This window comes from Grus americana, chromosome 17 (genome assembly GCF_028858705.1).
Source record: "Grus americana isolate bGruAme1 chromosome 17, bGruAme1.mat, whole genome shotgun sequence".
In the NCBI taxonomy this organism is placed as follows: Eukaryota; Metazoa; Chordata; class Aves; order Gruiformes; family Gruidae; genus Grus; species Grus americana.
The window spans coordinates 6,099,889-6,125,103 of NC_072868.1; the positions used below are offsets into that span (position 1 = coordinate 6,099,889).

Below are 25,215 nucleotides of genomic sequence, written 5' to 3' on the forward strand. Positions count from 1 at the left end.
GACAAGTAATAGTATGAAAGGTTCTGAAATACAGTGCTGGACGGCATTGTTAGAGTAGCAGTTCAGCTTGGGCTTTGACAATACTAGCTTCTCTGTCACAGTGGTTTTGTTCATGTCAGAGCTGAGCCCTCACTGGGGTAGGTCTAGATCTTGGGTGCTCCAGAGCATACAAAGTGGGTGCACTGATACTTCTGGCCTATGAACTAACCAAGACTTCTTTCTTAGGCAATGTTAATTCCTTTAGTTCTTTGTTAACCACCAATTTAAAATCTGCCGTGACCTTGACCTCATTCCAGAATAAATCCCCACCTAGCAGTGTGAACTTGGAGGGCGCTATCCAAAAATACTTGGTTTTGTGGGTGTAATAGCTTTGCATCTGGCCCACAGCTCTGCACAATATTTTAGATACTACATGTATAATACTGTGGTAATTGTAATGACATTCAGCAGTAAATGTTGGCCTCTTGGGGAACAAAATAACTGGAAAAAACCCCAAACTATGGCTGCTATATTCTTATTTCCTTGTTTAAAGATGATGACATTTTTCCAGTTTAAATTTACTGGTGTTGGTATCTCTTGGTGTCTTTTTCAGTGCTTACAATGGGGAAGTGACTATTGTGGAACTGGAAATCTTTGTATATTAGGTGTCTATAAAAGAAAAATGTGTGTTGTTGAGAAGCTGGTAACTGGGGATTTGGAGCACACAGAGCTGGGATTTGTGGTCTCTGTATAATCAAAGATGCTTTGATTATTCTCCCTACCCCGGTGAGACTTGTTTAGGATGGAACTGTATGAAACTTAATGCAGCAATGAGGAGGACTGTTTTGGTAGCTTCACTCTCAGGAGTCTCTCTGGTTGGACTAATGGTGGAGAGTAAGGGAAAGGTGGTAGCGTTGGGGTCTCTTTCTCTGTTAGAGAGGTAAGCCAGAGTAGAATCAGCCCTCCTGCAACCTTGATCTAAAGGATGGAGATAAAGGGCGTTGAATGCCCAGGACTTCTGTTGCTGGGGAGGAACCTTCAATACAAGTGTTGTATTGAGAGATGGGTCTTTGCCTGCTGGGAAGTAATGTCCAGCATTGTCACTGTTGCCTGAAAACAGTTTAAGTGGCTCCCTGGCAGTGTTGCTTTCTTACGTATTACTGCTACCCAGCACTGTCTGGTCTGCGTACTTGAAGTGACCGGTTTTCTTTTCCTGCAGGTGTTCAAGAATCTTCAGCTGTTCATGGAGAACAAGCAGCCTGAGGATGACCTCTTTGACCGCCTCAATGTAAGCACATAGTTAATGGTGAGGGATGGTGGTAGAGCACCATGAACAGGCTCACTGCACCAGGCAGTAACAGCTGCTCTGTTCTAGAAATGGTTTCAGTGGCAATTTTCTTCCAGAGCTGGCCTGAGGGGCCTGACAGCGTTAAGAGTCTGTCTGGTGTCTGTATTGTCCACTGTGCCCACAGGTTCCTGAAGCGATGGGCTTTGGTTCTGGTGAGCCTGGCTGGCTCTGACTTGGGGAGGTTTTTTCCAGAGTTCAGAGAAGATGATTGTGTGAGGTGACAGATTTTCAGATGCCATCCCCATCTGCACATTTGGCTCTATGGGAGCACTGTGGTGGTTCAGGCACCTTCCCTGGGATGGGACAGGCAGATTTCTACCTGTTGGGGACCAAAACCTCTGCACTGAAGAAAACTTTTTTGGCCACCTGCAGTACTTAATACCAATCTAATACTTGTTGGTTCTTTGTTCACTTTTCATGTGGTTTCAGTAATGTTGTGGCCATTCTGTTGTGGTCAGGTCTGAGTACGCTAGACTTCAGCTGTGAGCTGTATGTCTCTGTCAGCTGTGTGTCCAGAAATGTCACAAATGCTGTGGACAATTCTAGTGCTGACTGTCATCTCCTTTCTGCTTCCTTAGACCAGTATCTTAAATAAACACCTTCAAGACCTTATGGAGGGACTGACAGCCAAGGTATTCCGTACTTACAATGCCTCCATCACGCTACAGCAGCAGCTCAAGGAGCTCACTAATCGTAAGTCTTGTCCTTGAAATGTGAGGGGAACAGATCTTATCCTGCAATACAGACCTGGTTTCCTTGGCTTAGCCATAGGGCTTGTATCTGTACACAACTTCCTCATTGCAGTTCTCCCAGTGCAAATGTTGGACAGCTGAGCTCTGACCAAAAATCTGCTGCCAGACAATCTTTTGGGGTAGCTGAGCAAGCCCAGCACTGGGGCAGGGCAGAGCTGACTTGTGAGGATACCAAGGTGTGCCTGCTAGTTTTTGCCTGTTCTTTACCAAATCTCTTCTTTGCCTTCTGTTAATTGTAAAGTGCTGTAGGTGGCAGGCAAGCCAGATGCTTCTGTAACAGCTCCATGTTTCTCGGCAGCTCATTCACAACCTCTGTCGAGCGCTGCTAGCTCGCACTTTAACAACTTTGTAAAGTGGGCACGTTGGATCTGTGAGGCCCAACAGTGTGTTGAGCAGTACGGTCCTGCTGTCCTCTGCTCTGAGCATGGATGTGCTTCCCCTCTTTTGAGTGGCAAATGCTGTCTTGTTGCTATCAAAGAAACCGTTCCAGAAAGTTAGGGCCCAGGATGGAAGTGGTCAAGCTGTTACGACTGTAATTAGACCGCAGTGCGGAGACTGGCCTGTCTGAGGGGCAGGTCAGCTCTGCAGTGACTGAGCTTGCAGAGTCGGTGGGACACTGCTGGGGCTGCACAGCCCTGGAGAACCCACTTGTTCACCACTTCCTTGTACTTTGCAGCGGACGACAACATCCCAGCAAAGATCCTTTCCTATAACCGTGCCAACAGAGCGGTTGCCATTTTGTGTAACCACCAGAGGGCTCCGCCGAAGACCTTCGAGAAGTCCATGATGAACCTGCAGAGCAAGGTACCCCCACCCTTGCCCGGCTCTTGGGTTGGGCCCGGGCTCCAAGTGCTGCGTCTCGGGAGTCACGTTTCCTTTCACTTGGAGTGAAATGGAAGCAGAGCCTGCTTTTCCCTGTCAGAAGTTGGTGATTGCTGCCTCAGAGATGGGCCTGCTTGGTGAGGAGTAGTGAGCTGAAAGGGATGCCGTTCAGTTTGAGTCATCCTTTACTTGTAAAGACCAAGACCAGACCCTTTTTATCTGCCCTTCATCCCATCGCTATATGTACTGCTGCCTGAGCTTCTGAGCAGCAGTCCCTATGATTTGTCCCTAAAGAACCCAGAGTGGGCACCCACTCCTGTTGCGTGAATCCCAGGCTGCTGGGTGTACGTGGTACGTTATGCCCCTCTGACTTGACCTCTTCCTTTGCAGATTGTTTCTGGTGAAGGCCATGAGGTCCAAAGGGGTTAGGTCTGTTCCTGGTCTGGCTTTAGAGTAACCTTCACAATAAGGACTTCTGGTTTGGCACTGTAGTGTCCCCTGCTTCTGTAACACCTAACATGGCTGTCTTCACCCTAGATCTTAGAGCTTGGGGGATATTTAAGGGGAATGGTTGAACAGGGGCTGCAAAATGAATGCTAAATCTCCCTGAATCCTAAACTTACTGGACAAGAACTGCCTGAAGCCTTAATAGCTTTCAGCCTGTAGGATCTGGGGCAAGAACTGGTTCCTGCTGAGGAAACAGGGATCATCCTTCCATGTTACTGTCAGAGAGCTGGTACTGGTGGGATACAGGGGAGGTGGACAGGCTGCCTGGAGGGGCTGTGGCCAAGTCCCAGGCCAAGCCAATTCCTTTGCCTGCTTGGCTGTAGCTGTGTGAGAGGGCTCCCAGTGCCACCTTGTCTTTGGAAGTGAGTGGGGCCCTCTGTTCCGAGGGGAATATTTCACCACACGAGGCTTTGCAGCAAAGGCCAATGGCCTAATTGTTCTGCGGAAGCGGTTCTGAGCACTGGTGGATTCTGAACGTGGTCACAAAATCATTCCCTGGGTCATGTTGCCCAGGGGTGACTGCCACAGTTGTCAGCAGCTTGTTCACAGTGCTGCCATCTGGTTTTGCCTCTCCTAGATCGATGCCAAGAAGGAGCAGTTAGCTGATGCCAGGAGAGAACTGAAAAGCGCCAAAGCTGATGCCAAGGTCCGGAGGGATGAGAAGTCTAAAAAGTAAGGCTGGTGTTACTAGGCTGTGCAATGCTCCCAGTGCTCTCAGCTCCAAATGGCTCCTTCACCCTGTATTCTGTTTCCCCAGCCTGTATCTGGGAAGACTTCCTCAGGCTTTCTGGTCCCCTCTTTATTCTGCGCATGAAGAAATGGCCTTTAAGTTGAGGACCATAGGGTGGTTGTTAGCGTTATTCTCCACTGTGTCTCTGAGCTGAGCAGCAGCCAGTGCTCAACCACGCCACTGCCCAGGACCAAGCAGAGCCATGGATCCAGTGTGCAGCATTGCCAGCTTAATGGGGAGCCAGGAGTTACACAATTGCATACGCACTTTCCTGGGTTCTGCTCTGCTCTGTTGGAAGCCCACAGTGCAGACGATGTACTCTGTGTGGGCTCTGCAGAATAGCCACAGGGGTGCTGAGTTAAGGGAGCTCTGAAAGCAGAATCACAGCATGACTATTACAGAGGGATAAATGAGCTGGTTTTAAAGTGGGTGTAGCATTGGTACAGTTCAGGCTGTTGCTTCCAACCCTTAAAAACAAAACTGCTGCTTAAGATTTCTGCTCTGCCTCTTTGAAAATGTCAATTCTTAATTGCATGTGCTGAGTGTTTTGTGTCACCATCTGTGCTGACGCAGCTGCCCTTTGTGGCTGGTGGCATTGCTTACCTTGAGCAGAGTCCCTTTGGGTTCCCACAGTGCTGCCATCTCATGCCTAGCTGGGCATTAGGAATTCAATGCTTTGATTCTTTCCTACCGCAGGACAGTGGAGAGCAAGAAGAAAGCAGTGCAGAGGATTGAGGAGCAACTGATGAAGCTGGAGGTTCAGGCTACAGATAGGGAGGAGAACAAGCAGATCGCTTTGGGCACCTCCAAACTCAACTATCTGGATCCCAGGATCTCCGTTGCTTGGTAAGCATCTGCCTGGGGTCTGCTGGGAGGAACTGCTCCTTCATCCGTGTCTTGTCCGCTAGTTAGCAGACAAGGGCTGTGGCTGAGAGCAGTGCCTCTGTGCTGCCTGCAATGACTCTCTGTGGCCTTCCCTTATGTCTTCAAATAGTTTCAGGAAAGTTATAAAAGTTTCTCGAGGCAAGCGTAACACGCCAGACAAAGCCAGCACTGCGCTGGGAGGTGATGGGTCAGAGAACCTGCAGGGTTGAATGCTGGGTGGCTGGTCCTGCTCAGCTGGGTGGCATGTTCAAGGCCAGGTTGAGTGGGGCTTTGGGCAGCCTGGTCTAGTGGAGGGTGTCCCTGCCCATGGCAGGGGGTTGGAACTAGATGGGCTTTAAGGTCCCTTCCAGCCCAAACCATTCTGTGAGTCTGTGATTTTATGTCTAGTAACGGAGCAGAGCTGGGAAGGTGCTGGGGCAGAGCAGGGCAGTTCTGCACAGTGAGGAGTTGGGTGCCTGTGCTGTGTTGACTCTAACCGCATCTCCTCTTCTGCAGGTGTAAGAAGTGGGGAATTCCTATAGAGAAGATTTACAACAAAACCCAACGAGAGAAATTTGCCTGGGCTATCGACATGGCAGAAGAAGACTATGAGTTTTAACCTGTTTTTAATGAGCTGAATTTTATGGGAAAAAAAGGGGGAGTAGCCTGGTTTTTAGGGAGATTGATAAACTGTGAGCCTTACTTGTCCTTGGATGCTGGGGAAGGGGGAGGAAAGGGGCAAGTGAGCATCAGATAAAACAGCCAACATCTTGCAGAAAGCATAACCTGGAAATATCCTAAAGGAGCTGAGCCAGTTGTCCTATGGACAACTTATTTAAAAATGTTTCAGAGATCCAAATTCTAGCTGTCTGGTTTGTGTGGTTTTTCTCTTGAGGCAGGGCAAGTGGATGGGGGATTTGTCAACCTTCCGCCAGGCAAATTCACCATCACACTGAGAGCGTGGGAATCTTTAGCTACTGTATACAAAATCCAATTATATTGGTGCGTTTTTACAGTTAGGGTTTTGCAATAACTTCTATATTTTAATAGAAAATGGACTCCTTAACCCCTGCCCTTCCCCTCCCCCTCCTGCCCCATTTCAGAATTTAACAAATAAACAAAATTTAAGAAACCCAACGCACCTGTTACAGCTGTCACTATAGTCATGGAAATACCTAAATCTTTTTTTTAATTTGTCACTTGAAACAGTCATGGCATTGGAACATGAATTACAAATATCCACCCCATTTGTTCAGAGCAAAGCGTGATGGGAAATCAGCCTCCTGACTTGAGTGTTCCTTTTTTAAATGTGAATTTTTATTTCTTTTAATTATTTTAAAATATTTAAACAGGGTTTTTTTTTTCTTCTTGATCTTAAAGATCGTGTAGATTTGGGGAGCGGGTGGAGGGAGGGGACCGTGTGATGGGGAGATGTGTGTGGAATTTGAGAACAAGTGAAATTGGCAACAAATGACATTCCCGTCACCTTTTGTTCTGAACATGCTCTGTACACTTCAAGAATTATCTACTTTTTAGGTTTGTCAGACTGTTTTACCTTTTCCCCCTTTTTTTCTAAGCCCCACTCCCCTCTTTTACTTGAAAGATTTTATTGTGTAAAAAGAAGTTTCACAGGTCAATAAATTTCGAGGGAAATGAGCATCGGTCCAAAAAGGAAAATAATCAAGATTTTAGGGCTTTTATTTTTTCTTTTGTAATTGTGTAAAAAAATTTTAAAAAATTAAAAAGCAGAATTTTAATGTGAAACCTTTTTTTGCTATAATCATTAGTTTTAGAGGCATTGTTAGCGTAGTGTGTGTGCGAAGACCATTTCCTGCAGCCTTTCCTCAACAAGTATCTTCTATTTTTATCATGAATTCCCTTTTAATCAACTGTAGGTTATTTAAAATAAATTCCTACAACTTAACTGAGTGTTGGCGTCTGTGTGTTCTTTCACCTCGGGCCAACAGGGCTGCACAGAGGATGTTGAGTCCGTGGCAAGGGCCAGCTGGGGTTGCCCTTATGTTTTGGGTAACTGTTGTTGCTGCTCTCTTGTCGTGGTGGCCCTGTGATCTGGTTGGTCGGTATGGTCATGTAGCCAGACCTTCAATGGGTGGAGTTGGTCCTACAGCATCAGTGTGGTGTGTTTTGGAGCCCTGGTTACAGGGGCACAGAGAAATGACCAGGCTGTCCTGGCAGCCTGTCATCCTGCTGCTTGCTCGTGAGCTGCCCAGTCCCAGTTCCCAACCTCAGCAGGAATTGCCTGAAGGTATTTTGTTCGCTTTTGATAAGCTGCCTGGTTCCTGTTGGAGCCCTGTCTGAGTGCAGCCTGCACAGCAAGCCTGGGAGCCTGCCCTCACCCTGAGGAGCGGCGGCAGATGCCGGGTGAAGATCCTTTGTGGGACTCGAACATGGGGAGTGTGGCTTTGCAGTTGTATTTCAAAGTGTCCTTAGAAGTGGAGGCTGTTGCTTTTAGAGAAATGGGAAGGAAGTCATCTGAGGTAGCAGGAACTGGGGCGCAGCTAGGCTGAGCTCTGGCAGGGAGAAGGGGTGGGATGGTGCTTGTTTGGGCTCGAGTGACCCCTGTGGCAAGGTGGTTTGCAGCTCATGTTCCTTTGAGGAGGCTGCATTTGTGGAGAGCGAGGATGTCCTGCAGCTGGGTGCACCAGGAAGCATGGAGAAGGGCACTGTATTTGGATTTCCGAAAAGCAGGTTAATAGCAGCCCAGTGCTGGAGCTGGCGCAGCAAGAGTGGCTGTGGAGAGAGGAGCTGGGGCTGAGGGTGCTGCAGGGAAGTGGGGCTGCTCTTGGGTGCCCAAGCACTGCTCAGAGCAAGGAGCTGGAGGATGGGGGGCTGAGGGCAGGGGCTGGTCCCCCCTGTGCTGTATGAGCTTGGGATCCTCAGCTCCTGCTGAGACACAATGGACCCCAGGAGCTGGCAATGCCTGATGCTGGCAGAGGGGAGTCCCGTGCTCTTCCCAGCCAGGAAGGATGGGGCCTGTCACTGCCTTGCTCAGATCCTTCCTGCTTTACCCCTACCTGTCCAGTGGTCACCATGTGTTTCCATGCAAGCGCACCTCAGCATTGGTTTGCTTTGCCTTCCGCCGGCTGTCTCCTCACCTGATCCCGGGAAAATCCCTGCCTGGTGCAGCAGAGAGCAAGAGCAGCAGGATGCGGTGAGACTTGAGCTGCTCTTCCCGGCGTGGGTTCTCTGCTGCCTTTTATTAGCCCACAGCCCTCCGCAGGGAGGAAGATGGTGTTGAGAGCAGCACCCTCTCCTTCCCTTCATGGCTGGGAAGGGCAGGAGGCTGATGGATGCTTCCATCTCCCTGGCACTGGAGAACAGCCCAGGCCCGGAGTCCTTGGGGAGCCTGGAGCAGACATGGGCTCTTCCATGAGCATCTCCCAGGCACCCTGATGCCGGGGCAGCACTTGCTGGGCTCCCAAACCCCACGGGGGTGGCTCAGCCACAGGAGCAGCAGCTTCTCAGCAGCCACCCCCAAGCAGGGCTTCCTGCTCCCTGCCACGATGTTTTCAGGTGCTTTGTTGTGGCTTCAAAACCTTGCAGTTTGGCAGGAGTTCCCGTTTACTCTCTGGGGCCTTTCCAAGGTGCAGTGGAGAAAATGCCAGCAGAGAGGGAAAAGGGGTTCATTGTGCTCCCAACCTGCCTGTGCCTGGAACAATGCAGCCTGTAAAAATATCCTTTCTATTTATACAGCCCGCCCTCCCTGCCTTCAGACCTGGCCGAATTGAATTCCCATACCCTACGCTGCTGAGCACGGAAATGTGCTTCTCCCCCTGCCCTGTTAAACGCAGCAGGGAGGGATGTGCTCCTGCAGATGGGGGATCCCCCACCCCAGCACTGCTGCCAGCAGATCCGCCTTCCCCCCCCAGGCATGGTGGGGTGCCCCTGGCCAGGCTGGGGGTCCTGGCTCTTGGGCCTTTGACCTGTTAGACCCCCAGGCGTCGTCCAGTGGAGATGCTGTTCCATGTAAAGGAACCTGGAGGTGCAAGGCTGGGCTGATGTTCTGGGCTGGAGTGTGCTGTGTCTCTCCCTGTGCTGGTGCAGGACCAGCCCTTGAAAAGGCGCTGGGCTCTCTCTGAGCGCCGGGGAGCACGGCTGCTCCCTTGCCAGCTCTGTCCCAAGCAGGGAGCTGAGGAGGATTTAATCTGTACTTTTGCCAGTGGCACAGCAGGGTCAGGACCACTTTAAATAGAGAATTCCCGGATCCCGTTGACTCACTGTGCAAACAGAAATGGCCACGACATGTGCCATATCCCGTTTTGCATCCCACCACTGCAGCGCCTGGTCCTTGCCTGTCCCGGTGCCACCACCCTGGTACAACTTTCCTGCCCTGCAACAGGGTTTGTGTTTGGCAGTGAGAGAAACTGAGGCAGCAGTGATGTGACCAGTGGAGGGAGCAAAATTTAGGTTGAAACTGGCTCTTGTCTGTTGTGAGCGCACAGACAGGGCCCGATGGCCAAGGGGAGGCTGCAAACGCCTGCTGGATGCACCCCCATCCCCCTTGAAGTTGTACAGGATTCAAGGGTTAGAAATTGAAACCAGCTGAATTTAGGATATAGAACAAGCCTGTGCTCCCTTAGGAACATCAGGGAGTGAGGAGAGGGAACCTGGAGCTGCAGCTGGTTTCCCATCCGGTGCCCATTTGTAATCCAGAGGGATCTTGCAATGCCTGGAAGGGGCAGGAGGATGCCGGGGGTGGGCGGGCAGCCCTGACTGCGGACACGGCTTCGCCCCAGCTCCTTGGTGAGCACGCTGCACACACGGCAGGCTCCGTGCCAGCATCCGCAGCAGCTCTGCGGCCCCGGGCAGGTCTGCTTTCCATCCTCGGCAAAAAACCGCCTTGTGCTGCTCTGTGTTCTGCTACCACCACCCCAGGGCGCGAGGTAGCTTGGCACCACTGTCCCTGCGGGTTTTCCAGATCCTGCTCGCTGCAGGGCTGGGGGAAGCTCTTCCCAATGGTGATTTTTTCCAGCCCATGGGCTGGGTTCTCATTTACCCACCCCAGGTAGGGCAGAACAAACAGGAACAAATAAATAACCTGGAGTGGTGCATCTCTCCCAGGGATAGATGCTGAGTGCCACTCTGTCGGGTGAGGTTTGGGCGCTTCCTCTCCATGCGCAGTCCCTGGGGTGGGAGAGGGACGTGTCCGTTCCCAGACACTGGTGTCAGAGGGATGCTGGGCTGCAGGGACCCCCAGAGAGTGGCCTCAGGGTTTTGTTTTCCTGTATTTTGCTCCACAGCCCTTGAGCAAGGCTGGGGGCTGTCCTTAAGCCGGAGATCACCTGGCTGTTAGCCTGCTGCCTGCTCCTGGGTGGAGGATGCAGCTGCTCCATGAATCCCACAAGACGGGGGGTTGGCACCCCACACTTTGGGGCTGTGGGGGCCCCGCAGGTGTGGGGCAGCGCAGAGGGGAAAACTTCTCCCAGAGGGGTTTGCAAGGGGAGACTTGCAGAGCCCACCCCTCCGCTGCTGTATGATGAACATGATCCAGGGCACTTCTTCAAAAGTAAAATTGTCTGACCCACTGCGGACCAAAGCCCGGGCAGGGTAGAGTGGGACAGGATAACAGGAATATAATGGAAGTTTCTGCTGCCCTGAGGGGCTGGGGGCAATTCCCCGCAGCCTGGCTGGTGCAGGAGCCAGGACCACAAAACAAGGCTGGCAGGCAGCAGACAGACAAAAGCGGCTTCGCATGCTGTCACATTAAACTGTGAAATTCCTCAGCGTGCAGCGTTGTGGGCATGGAGAGTTAATGCGTGCTAAAACGTGATCAGTCAAACTCAGAGAAGAAAAAATATCCATCACAAGCCACCGCCTCCATGTCCTGGCCACCAGGGTTGGGGAGAGGCCGTGATGGGCGCCGTCCGTCAGCGTGAACAGGCAGCATTTGAGAGTGAGGGAGTTACCTTTTTTGGTTCTTCGATGGCCACGCTCCCCTCTCAGGTTTGCCCTCAAAAACAAGGGTGTGCCCATAATGCTCAGCTATTTTAAGACCACTGGGAGCCGGCTGCTTCCTGCCGGTCCCGAGCGAGCCCGTTACACAAGCAAGGAGCGGCTTCCCTGGGAGCAGGGCAGAGGGTCCCGCACCCACGGCTCACCTGGCCACCTCGGGGCTCCCACCAGCAGGTTCCCAGCAGCTCTGCCTTAGCTGAGCAGCTCCTCAGGGTCCCGTCACCCCTTACGGTGCTATCGCACACCGGTCATTTTTATAAGGGCAGGTTTAGGTTCTTATGTCAGTGCGTTTGTCCTTCCCTTTTTTAATGCCCAGACATTGGGTAGGACCGTAAACAACCGGGAACCTCGTAGGGCTGCTTGCGTGTGCACACGTGCATGTCTGTGCTTGTGTGTGAAGGCGAGTGGAGCAGTGAGACGGGGGGGGCTGCTCGCATTTGGGGTGCACTCGGTGATGGGTGCCTCACTTAGCAAACGATTCCCCTTCCAGACCCGCCCCTGAGCTGGAGGGTGAGATAAGGGCTGCTTGGCCACGTGCTGCCTCGCCATGGGCCTGCAAACTCACATGCATACGTGTGTCTGTGTATATTGCACCCATACACATATATACATATATCTATATGTTTATATATAGGGGTACCTCCCCTCCAACCCCTCTGTGTGGGAAATCCCTGCCTGCGCTGCTCTCCTGCAGCAGGGCCGTGCTTGCCCTTGGGCAGGCGTCGCCTGTCGGGGTGGGGCGATGTACCCGCCGCACCTCGGTGTTTGCACCGGGCCTGGGACACGGTCCCCAGCCCAGGGCAGCCCGAGCATGCAGCCTGCCCTGGGGTGCCCTGATGGGGAGGAGGGCACAGGGAGGAAGGCCAGCAGCGCTGAAAGGGAAATTGCAGGCTTTAACTACATGAATGGAGTAAACGGCCCTGAAATGCTTCCCAATCCAACCGCTTATCCCCTCGCTAACCCTGCTTTTGTGTGGTCTCCTGCCAGGGCTGGAGCGGGACTGGAGAGCCTCCTGCGACCCCTGGCTCCCTACACATCCCCCGGGGACAGGATGCCGCTGGCTGCCCTGCAAACCCTGTCTCGCTTTCCCTGCTGGTGCGGCCATGATTTACAGGGAGGAAGCTGCGGCAGCCATAGGCCCGGCTCCGGTGAGGAGCCATGCCAGCGTGCCAACGGCAGCCAGAGGGGACTGTCCCCAGGAAAAGCCACCCCGCTTGGCCTGTCCCAGCGCAGCAGAGCTGGGGATGTCCCCAGGAGGGCAGGGAGAGGAGAGGGGCTCCCAGGGGCAGCTGCTGACCTGGCCTGTGCCCTGCTCACGTCTGTGTCCCTCTGTGCGCCCACTGGCCCTGCACAGCCCCCGCGGTGCACGCCAGGGGTGGTTGGGGCAGTGGCAGGAGGCTTGGGGGGCTGAGCCCCTCGACCCCATAGCCATGCACCGGGGTCATGGCCCATGGGATGCAGTGCTGGGGGATGCGGCACCCCTGGGACCCCACACGTGCTGCGCTGTGCCGTGGGGTGTGTGGCACACCCTGGACCCCATGCAAACCGTGCTGTGGGGTGCCAGGGCACCGTGGTATCCCGTGCTGTGGGGTGCGTGGCACACCGGGGACCGACATGTGCCATGCCTGTGGGGTGCAGGGCACCCCCGGTACCGCGGGCGCGCCGTGGGGTACGTAGCACCGGGACCCCACGCGAGCAGCGGGATGCACGCCACACGCACACCCCCGCGCGAGGGCTGCGCTCCGCCCCCCACCCCCCCACGCGTGTCACACCGCGGGGGTGCGCCCAGGCACCCGCAGACCCCACATTCCCCAGAGCTCCCCGTGGACCCCACGCGGGCCCCAGCCGCGCGGAGGCGGCGTATCCCGTGCCCGTCCCCCCGCGAGGGGCCGCGCTCCGCCCCGCGCCACCGCCCCTTTCCCTTCCCTCCCTTTCCCTTCCCTTCCCTCCTCCTTCCTCGCTCCTCCTCCTCCTCCCGCAGCCGGCGGGCATGGGGCGCGGCGGGCGGTGCTGAGCGCGGCGGTGGCGGCGGCGCTCCGGGCGCTCCCGCTCCCCTTTGTTCGCGGCGCTGATGGCGGCCGGGCCGGGCAGCGGCCCCGGGGCGCCCAGCGAGGCGGAGGCAGCGCACCTCTGCCGCAGCCTGGAGGTGGGCACCGTCATGACCCTCTTTTACTCCAAAAAGTCACAGCGACCCGAACGGAAAACTTTCCAGGTGAAGCTGGAAACGCGGCAGGTCACCTGGAGCCGCGGCTCCGAGAAGATCGAGGGAGCCGGTGAGTGCGGGCGGGGAAGGGCTGGGGAAGCCGGGCGGGAGGGGGAGGAAAAGGGCTCCGGGTCCCTCGGGGCGATGGGTGCGGGGCGGCCCCGGTCGGAGCCGTCCCGGGGAGCCGCCGTTGCCCAGCTCGGAGAGCGGCGAGAGGCTCGGTGGGAAGAAGAAAGGGGGGTGGGGGGGGGGGAAATAAAATAAAACAAACCCCAGCGTCTCTGTGCCCGGCATCTCCCCGCGCAGCAGCTCGGGGTGGCGGAGAAGGTGTCCGGTGTCCCGGCCCGGGGCCGGCTCCGGCCGCACGGTAACGGGCTGCTGCGGGGGATGCGCGGGCCGGGTACCGCCATGGCCGCCCCCGGCGCCGCCTCCCGACCTTCTGCATCCCTCTTCGGCATCTAACTTCCCCTGGGATAAAGTAGGCGCCTCTTCCCGGGTGGTGCCTTGGCTAACAGCACCCGAAAGCCGTAAGGAGCCTCAGAAGGAGGCAGGATTAGTTTGAGCTCTTTTGGGGTTGTGTCTCAGAGCAACAGATGAGATGAAAAGGAAAGGGCAAAAAGCAGAAAAAAAACAACCCAAAATATTGTTAACGTAGTTCCCTCCTCTTGCCTTCTCCCCTTCGTGCATCTGCCCAAGGACGATGGCACAGGATCAGGTGGAGCACGGTCAGCGCAGGGTCCTGCGTACTCTGTCTGCAGTGGTGGGTGCAGTTACGGGCAGAGCGTCCCGCTGGCTTCGGCTTCCCGCACATGATGTGGACCTTTAGCACGAGGCGGGCAGGGGAAAAGATTCGTAAGAAATGTGAATGTAAAACCACAAAAATGGGTGGGAAGGGGGAGAGAGAAAGGAGGCCCCGCACTGGGAAACTTTTAACCTCGGCGTTGGTTTCCTAGGTTACTGCTGTTTCTCTTAAATTACCTTTCCCGCCCCCCACGCACACCAGCGTGAGGACAGTGTCTCTGTTCGATGCTGGAGGTGAGGAAGAGGGGACGCGCACGAAGGCGATGTGACGTAAGTCCTGGCGCTGGCCTTGGCGTGGCAGCGCGTTAGCACCGGCCTTCCTTCGCTGCGGGATGCGACTGGGGCGCAGCGAGGCCATGGAGGGGTTGTCGTCTCTCCCGGCAAGTTCTGTTGGCCCAGGGTGGAAAGGTTGGATGCTTTCAGTATCACGAAAGAGCTCAGGTCAAGAAAGGCGGTGGAGATGAGGGTCATGTCGCTGTGGCAGAGTGACAAAATGCCGGTGCTTCCAGTTTGGGGTTTTGCTTTGCCTTAAGCACCTTGGAGTCCTCTAGCTTCTGCCCAGTGGTGTCTCCAGGCAGATCTGGAAGGAGCCTTGGGCTCCGTTAGCATCACCGGGATGCGAAGCTCCCTCGTACCTTTCCCAAAGTGGCCTCTGGGAGCTCTGAGGCAGCGGGAGAGGGAGGAGAGTGCAGCCCTGGGTTTAAGCTGTCCTTAAACTAAGGCAAAGCACCCATTTGTTTTGCTGGCGAGGCACTGGTTTCTGGCTGTGTCTGCAGACCACGTGGGCCCATGGTGGGACAGAGGTCCCCACTGATGTCAACGTGGGCAATTGTTCCTGTGGGCAGAACTAAGCACCTGCTGCAGTCCTTACAAGGAACCTTAACTTCAGGGAAATTCAGAGAACTTTAACTTCTGTACCAAAACTGGGGTGGTAACAATGATGATAATGTCGTGGCTGCGAGAACTTCTCGTGCCGTGCAGACAGCCAAGAGCAGATCAGTAAAAGCACAGAGCGTGTCCCAGGGACTGAGAGGATCAAATTAAAAAACTAATAAAATTCACAGGTTTCTAGTGAAAGAAAAGCAAGAGTTGGGGAACGCAGGACAGCTAGTTCCCCTGCGTTCCTTTAAATGTCACAGTGGAAGGTTACTTGGGGCTCCTCCGCTGTGCTGCAGGGGAGTTGGCCGTGGCCGTGGGCTCTGGGTTCCCCGGCACGTTCCTCCCAACACGCACGTTGTTCCCACAGTGCGTGCGACCCTCCCAAGAGGCAAGATGGGCCGTGCTGGAGAGAGAGGACATCAGCCTGAAGAGCTGCCATTTCTTCAGCCCCATCTCTCTGATGCCAGATGCTTTCCCCATGACCTCTTCTCTGCAGCCCAGCATCTCACCCTGTCCTCAGTCCCCTCCTCTGGTGTCACCCAGCACCCTGAGCAGCACCCATCCTCTCGCCTCTCTTCCTTCACAGGGCTGAGAAGTAGAGCTTTGCTTTAACACTTCCTGCACAGAAGCGTGGGAGCTCCAGGTGGAAATATTGGCTTGTGTACACAAATAGTGACTGTAGCTAGGCAGGCGAGGCAAAGCCACACGATCGATGGCCAGCAGTACGAGGTTGTTGGCCAACTTTCCCATTTTTATCCGGATGCGCTTTCTGAGTGGAAAAAGGATGCCTGGGGAAAACCCAGGTGTGTGACAGCTCCACGTGGCAAATACACAGATGTATTCCCCTCTTGGCTCACACCCCCCTTGAAGACCACCCTTTACCGGCACAGTGTTCGCATGGCCATGGTGAGAACCAGAGGGGGAAGTGATCTGGAGTCAAACTAATCCCTTTCAGTGCAAGGTAGCTTTCACCATGAGCAATGACTGACCCAGTTCTCCCCGTGAAGGCAAGCCATGCCGGACTGGGAGCAGGAGGTTGGGGCTGGCAGGAAGATTGGGGTTTGCTTTTTGTTGCGGTGATGGTTTGGTCATGAGTGGTGGAGAGCAGCCAGCTGTCAGGAGGTGAGATGTTCCTTCACATGGAGCAGCATCTCCACTGGACAATGCCTGGGGGTCTACAGGTCAAAGGCTGTTCTGTTCATGGATCGGTAATGAATGTTCTTGTGTTTCTTGAGTTATGGAGACCAAAAAGGAGCTTCAGCCTCCCCTGGACACAAGTTAGGTGTCTAAATAGGAATGATCCTGGGTTTTTAACTGCTTCAGAACAGGTGAGTATCCTCAGTATATCACATACAGAGGTCTTGAACTCAGGGCATGTCTATGTAGATGTCCATGTCTTGGAGCGGTACCTGTTTCCATGAATACCCCAGCATGGAGGATCTGTGCTCCTTTATCTGGACCTGGTGGGTTTTGCAGAAACAAGATGTGTATTTGTCCCAAGTAGGGGTGGGCAGTGCTGGGGGACCTGGCTCCATTACTGACCCTGTTGAGAAGAGCACAGCTCTGGTGGCTGCAGCTCGGGAAACCTCCTGCTGTGTGGTGGGGCAGTGTGTGAGGCGACAGAGGGTCAGTCGGCTCATCTCCAGGTGGCCTCAGGTACGCGGGCTAAAGTTGTGGCATGCCGGGAGGAGAGGGCTTCTGGGCACAGTCACAGTCATCGTTCCTTGGCGTGGTGCCGCTCGTTTCAGAGCTTCGACATCACTGTGGGTGGTGGTGTGGAGCTGCTGTCTCCCCAGGATCTGTGGGTGCTTGTCTGAACTCTGGGTGGTTGCAGTAGTCAAGCAGTTGTTCGCCTTCACCTTCATGAAGAGCTGCGTTTTGGTGGTGCTTGGCTTTCTGGTACATGCTGACCTGGAGCTTACAGGGGAGCAGAGCCTGAGCAGGCTTCAGGTCACCCCACCGCTGGAGAGGAGCGTGCCTGGAGGAAGGTCCAGGGAAACCCCATCCTCCATGCCTTTGATGCCTCACCGGTGGAGCGCTGTCGGTCTGACAGCTTCTCCCTGACCGAACGGGTGTGTGGCTGCCAGCCCTGCTGGCCATGCTACTTGTGCTGGAAGGTGATGGGACATCTTTTATTTCAAGTTACTCACTGATGTGAGCAGGATCTGAGCTGGCCTCTGGAAGGAGCTTTTGGCACGTAACGACAAAGCACTTGGGGTTGAACAGCATCTCTTAACAGTGGTGGGATTGGACCGGAGGGATGCTGACGGGGGAGCACCTTGTATTTGACGGGGTGGGTGGCATCACCGCACGTGCTATAGATGTGCAGGCAACCAGCCAGCCTTGTTGGCCACCGTCAGAGTGCCCAGCCTTGCCTTCCTCCTGCCCGCGAGCTGGGAGGTGTTGGGGCTGTGGTAGGTTGGTGCCGAGAGGAAGGGGGAGCCCTTGCTGGTGTGACAGCCCTCTCCTTCGTCCCCTTGCTTTGTGACCCTTGCGTAGCGCTTTGTGAGCGTGGCATAAAGAGTGACCTTGTGTGTTAATTGTCAGCATGTGTCGTGTCCCTCTCCCTGTCCCTCCCTGAGCAGCTCTGACTCAGCAGCGGGCACAGCAGGGGCTCCAGCCAGCTGGGCTCCCAGATGAAGAACCTCTTCTGTTGGAAAGGACCCATCTCCTGCTCTTCATTAAGCTCTTCAGCTCGCTCCACAGCGCCGCGGCTCTCAATGAGCAGAATCAGCTGAGGAATGGGGAGGAGGGGGCAAACCTGTGTGTGCGGGAAGCCTCTGGTTTGAAAAGCGGTCACCTCCTTCCCCTGTACTTTTTCAAAACTGAAACTGTGTGAAAAGCAATCCTGGGTTGTGCAAAAAAAAAAAGGTTTTTGGGTTTTTTTTTTCCCCCTTCCCCAATTAATATTTGTTTTTATCCAAAAGGGTTTGAGCCAGCTCTAATTGCCAATGCATTGCTTTCTTGCTAATCAACTCTGCAGAGGGCCTGGCTGTTACGGTGGGAAGAGCTCTAATAATTTTCTATTCTTTTTGTTAATCACCCAAAGCAAAGTCGAGCTAATCCCTCGAGTCAGTTGTCTTTTATGTATTTTTTTTTTTTTAAACTTCCTGTGTTACGTAATTCTTTTTTTAATATAAAAGGGTCTTGCATTCATAACTTCACATGCTGGGGGGTTATAGGCCAGCTTCTAATTGATCTGTTTGCCTTGAAACGCGCCAGAAAATTCAGAGAGTTTGCTCAGAGAGCGAGCTGAAAATTTGGAGCAGATGTTTGTTTTATAGGGGAGAGAGAGGGGGGAAAGAAAGAAAAAAAAACCACCTCGAAAAAACCCTGGTTGCATTCTTGCTTTCAGTGAAATGAGCTCAAGTCCTGTGGAGGTGGAGAAAAGTCGTCGCTTGTGTAAAAGAAAAGGCAGGAACTGTAAAATGTTACTACAAAGTGACTCTGAAGGGTGGCTCATACTCGCCTCATTCTTTCCAGCTACCTGCTTCTTTCATTAGTCCACCGAGGCACAGCTTTTTTTAAATTTTATTTTATTTTTTTGAAGCCATCTGAATAAGCTGAGGGGCTTGGAGCTCTTGAGAAGTGAGCAAGCCAGAAATGGCTTTCACGGCTAAACAAACTGCAGAGTCAGATCCTCCGCACCGGCGGGTCCCCCTCCTGCTCCACCACCCCACGGCCGCAGGATGCGGGTGCCTCGAGCGGGGGGGGGGGGGGGGCAGAAATTGCTGCTGTGGGAAGGTGACAGCATGGCTTGTCACCATCGTGATGGTTAAAGCTTCCCCTGCTGAAGCTCTGCTGTGGGAGTTTCTTGGGGGAAGGGGGTTTCTGTGTTGGTACCCGTCCCCTTCTAGCTAGGATATTTGTGTTAAACTGGGGAAAGCAAACAAGCTCCACCTCCAGACTGAAACATCCTCTTTACCTTGCTTTATGTCCCTTTGTCATCTCCTTTCCCTTCTCGGTAGTGTCTTCCAGGAGGAACAGGTTAGAAGACCCCTACTCACGCAGTAGGAAGACACGTCACAAATTGCCTCCTCCCTTGGCATCTCGAAAGCTTCTCTGCAACCGTGAGAGCAGCTAGAGGTTAATGGGCTGGGAGACCTGTGCTCCGCGGTGGTACCTGCACCCACGTTGTCCATCCGTCAGGTTCCTTCGTTTGCCAGTCAGCCACGTGGAAGATACTGCCTTAGGGGTTTTAAGCCCACTAATTAAAACACGCTGGAGAGGTTTTGCGTAGTGTCAGACTGATTACTTCTCGCCGATGCCGAGGGCCTGAGCACTCCAGGTTTTCAGGGCAGAAGCGGTGCGGCTTGGCTTTCTCCCTGCCTGCAGGCAGCCGTGTTGGCTGGACACCATGTGTGGTGTGAGGAGCATCTGAGTAAGCTGCATCCAAACATCTGGCTTTGCAGAGGAGCACCTCGCGTGCTCAGTGCCGTCACCTCCCGTCTCCGGGGGCAGTTTTGTCCCGGGATTTCGTACAGGATTTTTAACGAGCCCCATCTCCGAGCTGAGCCAGCCGTCATCAAATCCAATTTGTGATCTTTCTGCTGCTCTTTGTTTTAGCTCCCTTGCCCGCACAGCGGGGGTAGTCATTCTTATCGAGGAAGCGTTCGCTTAGCTCCGTTATCTAATCACAGTGGTGTGCATTGCAAACACCCGAAGACATGCTGGCTGTTAGCGATGCCCATCGCCTGTCCCTGCGCGAGCAGGCGTGTGACCTTCTGCATATCTCGCAGATTGCAGTTGGAGGAGAAAAGCCTTGCCTGCAGTCTCAGCAGGAGTCTGGAGGGCAGTCGGTGCTAAAGTCCCCGTCCCTGTGCAGTGCTAAGGTCCCCGTCCCCAGGCGTTGCGTGCGGTAGAGCAGGCTTGACCACCAAGTTGCCCCAGGGGTGCAGCCTTCGTTTCATTTTTGTGATCCTGGGAACTCAGGCACTGCTCTTGGGCTGGGACCTTCCTCTCCAGAGAGCGCTGGGACTGTTGTGTCCCTTGGGGAGTGACCCAAGCGACACCGCTGCACCGCGATGGGCAGACTGGCTGGGATGTAAAACTTGCCGACGCTTGGGATGGAGCAGGGCTGTGCTGCTTGTTAGATGAAGGGGCCAACAGCGATAGTCTCGGCTTAATGGCAGGTCAACCAAAAGCTGGGCTGGTGGTTTGGGTTCGGAGGTGTGTGACTGCTTCTCGGAGCCAGGTGGCCTGGCTGGGGCTGCAGCAAGCCCCTTGTGCTGCATCCCCCTTCCCGAACAGTTGCAGGTTTGGTAGGACCTGGTGTAAAGCGCACGGCGAAGGAGGGGTGCGGGGAGTCCAGGAAGAGCTCGCAGCATGTGGTGAGGAGGTGTGGGGCTTCGATCACAAAACCCCTGTGCAGCTCTGAGTTTAAACCATCAGCTGAACTTTGTTAATACAATAAAAGGAAATGTCTGAAGTCAGTGGAGAAGACTTTTTTTTCTTTTCTAGTGTGATCTGAGGTTTAAGGGCAGTAGAAATCAGAAATAAGTGGGGCTTAAACTTCGAATTCCTTCCAATGCTTTTGAAAAGTTACCGCCCGCATCCTCCCTTCTTCCCCTTGGCCAAACAAGCTTGGAGAGCAGATGGTGGAAGATGATGCTGAAATAGAGCAACTGGAGGGATACCTATCTAGAGAAGGATAAACGAAGAAAGGTTTGTGTGTTCAACAGACACCTGCAGCTGTACGGAGAGAATGATTTGGCGTCTGACAGCCAGGGGTGCTCACAGAAACCTGCGACCGTCCCGGCAAACGCGTAACTGTGAGGCTTGTTGGCTCACTTGGTCGCTGCCTTTGCTGCTGCTGGCTCTCTCCTGCCGGTATCGCGTATGAGATCGGTTTAATATCTAGCACATCCTCTGCGCAGTGACTGTATCCTGCCGTGCACGGGGGTGGGTGATCTCATGGCTTTTCCTCCGCTTCGACGTCCCTGCTCATCTGTTCCGCTGAGCGTGGTTTCTCTACGGAAGGTGTTACATCAGGCAGCGGCAGGAGGGTGTCTCCCAGGCCGGGGAGAGCCCTCGGGAAGGGGACACGGTGACAACGGCCGTTCCCAAAGGGACTCTGCAGTGCTGGAGAAAACTTTCCTTTGAAATGGTTTTAATCTTTAAGTTTAGAGGATTTTTATGTTGCGCAAAGAGCTGTTTTACATGGAAGGAGCTTTTTGACATTGATTCAGATGAGAAACTTCCTCATTTCTGAGAATTTTCTGCCTTTCTGAAGATCCCCAGCACTTGGAGCTGCAGGCAGGGCTGTCTGCTTCTGCCCGACGGCTGTGCCGGGCTCATCCCTCCTGTCCCAGATCCCCTTATCTCTGAGCACCTTGCTGCCTCTTGATATATCCCCGTCACGTGTCAAACACCTTGGTGGATCAGGTGGCGGGAGGACATGTGATTGCGGAGCACCCTGAGCACCCAAAAGGCCAAGGGCTGGTGTCTCTGGCAGAAGCTGGCGACTCTGGATCTGTAGAAGTCAGCAGAGCTTTACAACGCTGACAGCCCGTACTCTTGAAAGTCTCTGATTTTTCAAACTGCTGTTCAGCTCCACCTCTGCTGCCTGTGTGGTCTGGTGGCTCTTCAGCTCGATTTGAGCTGGGGGTCCTGAACTGGGCTGGCTGGAGAGCTCTGGAAAACCTTCCAGAGTCTGGAACGGACCTCTCCCTTGCTTTCCTCTGCAGCACTGACCTTCTGTTGGCAAACACTTGTGATTCTGAGGTTTTGGTCAATCGTGACTTCTCATGCTGTCAATACGGTGCCCCAGTGCACGCCTGGGGGCCTGCAGGCAGGCAAACCCACGTTGTTGTTTTAAAATTGGCACGGCGAAGCTGGTGGTCCAGCACATGAGCTTCTATGAACGGGATGCTTTGCTGAGCTGACTTTGTCTGCTGGCCTTGAGATGCAATGGCCAACAGCCACGGCAGAAGGGACAGGACCATGCCTTACGGGTTTTCTCTCCTCAACCCATTACAAACGCATTTATTTTCTTTTTCTTGGAATGTGACTTTTTTTTCCTGCCTTGACGCACTAAATCATCGCGCCCAGAGCTGTGCTGCCTCGTGTTTGCAGCTCAGCTTCTCTGCTCACCCCCAGCCTTTACCCGTACGGGGGTGCGTGCAGGGCTGCTGCCTTCCCGCCCGCGGCCCTTGGGGAGCGTCCCGTGGAGTAAATTGTCCTCAGGGACTGAGGTCACCTCGGGTTGCATTTTCCCTCTTAGCTTCAAATCCCACCACCCAGGAGCTGGATGCGCAGTCACCGTGCTGCAGTCTGTCCCGCTGCGCTGCCGGGATCGTGGTGCCTGGAGGGACGGGCAGGTGCAGGAAGGCTACTGTGGCGGCGGCGGCACGCAGCGATGCTGTGGCTGCTCTGCTGCCTCCTGACACCGTGAGCTGCTCCAACGCGGAGGTGTCCTGCTCTCCATCTCTCTCTGCTGGAGCTCCCCCGATTCGCTCTGCGGTATGCCTTGCTCTTCTCTTCCCGGGCTTGCGCTGTGCAGGGCCCCATCCTGCTCCATTTGAGCTTCTGTCCGCACCAGAGCGAGACCTGCCAGGGTTGGAAATCGTTGTCACCAAGAGGGGACGTCGAGGAACGCTGTCGGGCAGGCTGTGCCCTGCGGGGACGCTGGGTAGAGCAGCTGCTTGAGAGTCTTTTTCCTGTTTACTTGCTCCCAGAAGTGCTGGGTGATGTGGTGGTTAAAGGACATCCCTCCTGCATGTGCGGTGCGTCCTTCATCCCTCCTCCTCACCCTCTCTAAGGGGTGTCTCTGCACGTGCGGTCCCCAGCCTGTAAGCCAGGTCAGATAACCGGGGTGGCTGCGGGCAGGGTTTGGCTGTGCTGGAGTACAGATGTCCAAGAGGACTTTAACCCCCTTCTCTGTAAATCTGCACCCCATAAATCTGCTTTCCAGCTGCTGGAGGGGTGGGGGCTGGCTCCATTTGTTTGCGGAGCGTTCAGGCACTGCCTGACGTGGTCCTTCTTGGCACGAGCGAAGGGCAAAGCTCTCGTGCTCCTGGGCTGCATCAGAGCAGAAGCAGAGAGCCTGCTGCCTCGTCTCTCTGAGCTGCCGTGCTCGGGTACCTCTGCCAGTGCCTGTCCCACAGCCGTCGCTCATCCACCTCTGGTTCCTCTGGCCGGAATCCTGGGGAACTTTGCATACCCCCATCTCCTTCAAGCCTGCAGTTTTTGTACTGCTAGTCCTTGCCAACTCACAGCCCTCCTCAGCTTCAGAGGACCCAAAAGCTGTCCTGGGCCCCAGAGCAGACGATGAGTGGTGCTGGGCTCCCCGTCTTGCTGGGCAGCAGGGAGCTGGCTCTGCTGGGACACAGCTTGGCTCTACGTCCCAGCAAAGCAGCAGAAATTGTTTTTTCTTTTATTTCTTTTTTTTTTCTTCTTTTCTTTTTTCTTTGGTGTCTCATATGTCATTTAATGCCTTGTGTCAGCCTGTTCTCAAGGTCTTGCTGGTGGTTGGAGTATGGTCCCCATAATCCCCAGCAGCTGAGGCTCTGGGGCCTGTTATGAAAAGGCCTGGAGATGAGGGCATGACATTTTGGAGCATTGGCACATCAAGTTTGGTATGAACCATGGAGCAGGTTGGTGTGCAAGCAGGAGGTCTCCAGTTCTGGAGATCAAATAAATCCTGGGTGAGGTCACTGAGAAAAAAAACAAACCCAAGTGGTGGAGGAGCCTGGTGTGAAGACCATCACCAAGAGCTCCTGCTTCTCCCACGTTAACTGAAGCTAATGTCTCCTGCTAGGGTGGTGTGTGGCTCCGGTAGTACCTGCTCGGTGCCTGGAGATCTTCGGTTGGATGGTGCTGTAACAAGATGCCATTGACTGGTTATCAACCATACTCTTGCCTTGGCAATGGAAGGTGAAGCCAGCACCATCAGTGGCCCCATCGTGTTTAGTGCAGATAAAGCAAAACTGGTGAAGAGTGAAGAGGAGAGTCATTGTTTCTATTTTTAACCACTTTGGGACAGAGGAGGTTTGATTTCACCAGCAGCCTCTCTGGTAACTGCATCTGCCTCTCTCTCTGGTTCATGGCACGGCGGGTGGAAGGGACTTGCATGGGGAGTCCGAGGAGGAGGAGGTACCTCAGCTACTCCCTGCGTTATCAGAGCAGACCGTATGGCCCTCTGGGGCCTCTCCCACAGATAATGGCACACAGGGAGATCTAGGGGAGGGCACACATCTGGAAATCACATCTGTGCGTTAGTGAATATTCAGTCCTTGCTGTCTCAAAACTGCTTTTGAGTTGAGCATGGTGGGGGAAGAGGTCATGCTGTTGCGGTGACCTCGAATGGCTCAGCAGCAGATGGGATCTTTATCCTGTTCTTCTCTTCCCAACTTTACCCCGACACTGAAGAGCTTGAGCCCTGGTAGGGACAGGAACGAGCCATCTCCCTGCTGCCCATTGAATGTCCTGGCCAGCAGTCATCTTTGCTGTTAAACCGCTGTCACGGAAACTTGATTGCATCGACTGGTGGGATGGATGAGAACTGAGTCACGGCATCTGAACATCACTGGCATTTGCTGCCGGTGTGACAAATCTTTTCTGTCCTTCAGTTTTCACTCCTTGCCTTTGTGCCCTGTCCTGGGGACAGTGTGTGGTCACTCTTGTCTCCGTTTGCTTTGTGGTGGGGCATGACTGCCCGGGTGTGAGTCAAGGCGGCGCCTATGTTGGGTGCAAAAATCCCCAAAAAGCTCCGAGGAGAGCTTGATGCTGTTGGACACCCAGGTCCCCCAGATCCACCTCTACCAGGGCTTCCTTGTTGGCCCTGCCGAGCTCCTGGCTGTCATGCTGTGAGCTGGTGAGCTGTGCCTTTGACTGCCTTGTGCACTCGGGACCCGCTGGATTGCCATGTCTGCCCTTCTTCCCTGCTTGTTTTTTGCCAGTCTGCTTGGTCCCGTCCCCTTCCCCACCCAGGCAGCGCTGGCAGTGGGTAGGAGTCCTCCAGCTGGCTGAGACTCTGGGGACATCAGTGACCCCATAAACTCAAGGAGGGGGATGCGGGGACGTTGCACAGAAGTGCTCCCTGTTGGGCCCTTCCATGGGGGACACCTACGCAGGGAGCAGCTCTCTTGAGCATCTCCCCCCCTTCCATGCCGAGACACAGCGCAGTGTCGGTGCCCCCATTGATCCATCCCTGCCCTCTGCAGAACCTCTCAGATCTCCTGACCACTGCGCATCCACCCGGGAGGGAGGGAGGGAGAGCGGCAGAGGCAGGCTGGAGGAGCTGTGCTCGCAGATCTTCAGCTTCCCCCATCCTCCCTCCGTTTTATTGTGCTCCTGTAAGGTCATTACATTTCCTGCCCAGGCAGAGCTGAGGGGGATGGAGCCCTCGATGCTGCGT

The 25,215-nt window shown here is 54.3% G+C and overlaps 2 protein-coding genes across 3 annotated transcripts in view; both read left to right on the plus strand.

Annotated features, from left to right (window-relative positions):
* Window positions 1-6,931, plus strand: part of TOP1 (DNA topoisomerase I) — a 67,991-nt gene extending 61,060 nt beyond the window's left edge. Inside the window, exons 16-21 of the mRNA XM_054845462.1 lie at window positions 1,199-1,267; window positions 1,906-2,020; window positions 2,756-2,883; window positions 3,986-4,080; window positions 4,835-4,984; window positions 5,519-6,931. Of these exons, the coding sequence (XP_054701437.1) occupies window positions 1,199-1,267; window positions 1,906-2,020; window positions 2,756-2,883; window positions 3,986-4,080; window positions 4,835-4,984; window positions 5,519-5,621 (660 nt within the window). The 3' untranslated portion in view covers window positions 5,622-6,931. The remainder of the gene's footprint in view (window positions 1-1,198; window positions 1,268-1,905; window positions 2,021-2,755; window positions 2,884-3,985; window positions 4,081-4,834; window positions 4,985-5,518) is intronic.
* Window positions 6,932-12,935: 6,004 nt separating this feature from the next.
* PLCG1 (phospholipase C gamma 1) overlaps window positions 12,936-25,215 on the plus strand; it is a 48,356-nt gene continuing 36,076 nt past the window's right edge. Inside the window, exon 1 of one of the 2 annotated variants that reach the window (XM_054845317.1) lies at window positions 12,936-13,248. In XM_054845317.1, coding sequence (XP_054701292.1) covers window positions 13,047-13,248 — 202 coding nt within the window. In that variant the 5' untranslated portion in view covers window positions 12,936-13,046. The remainder of the gene's footprint in view (window positions 13,249-25,215) is intronic. The other variant, XM_054845318.1, reaches the window with a different exon arrangement.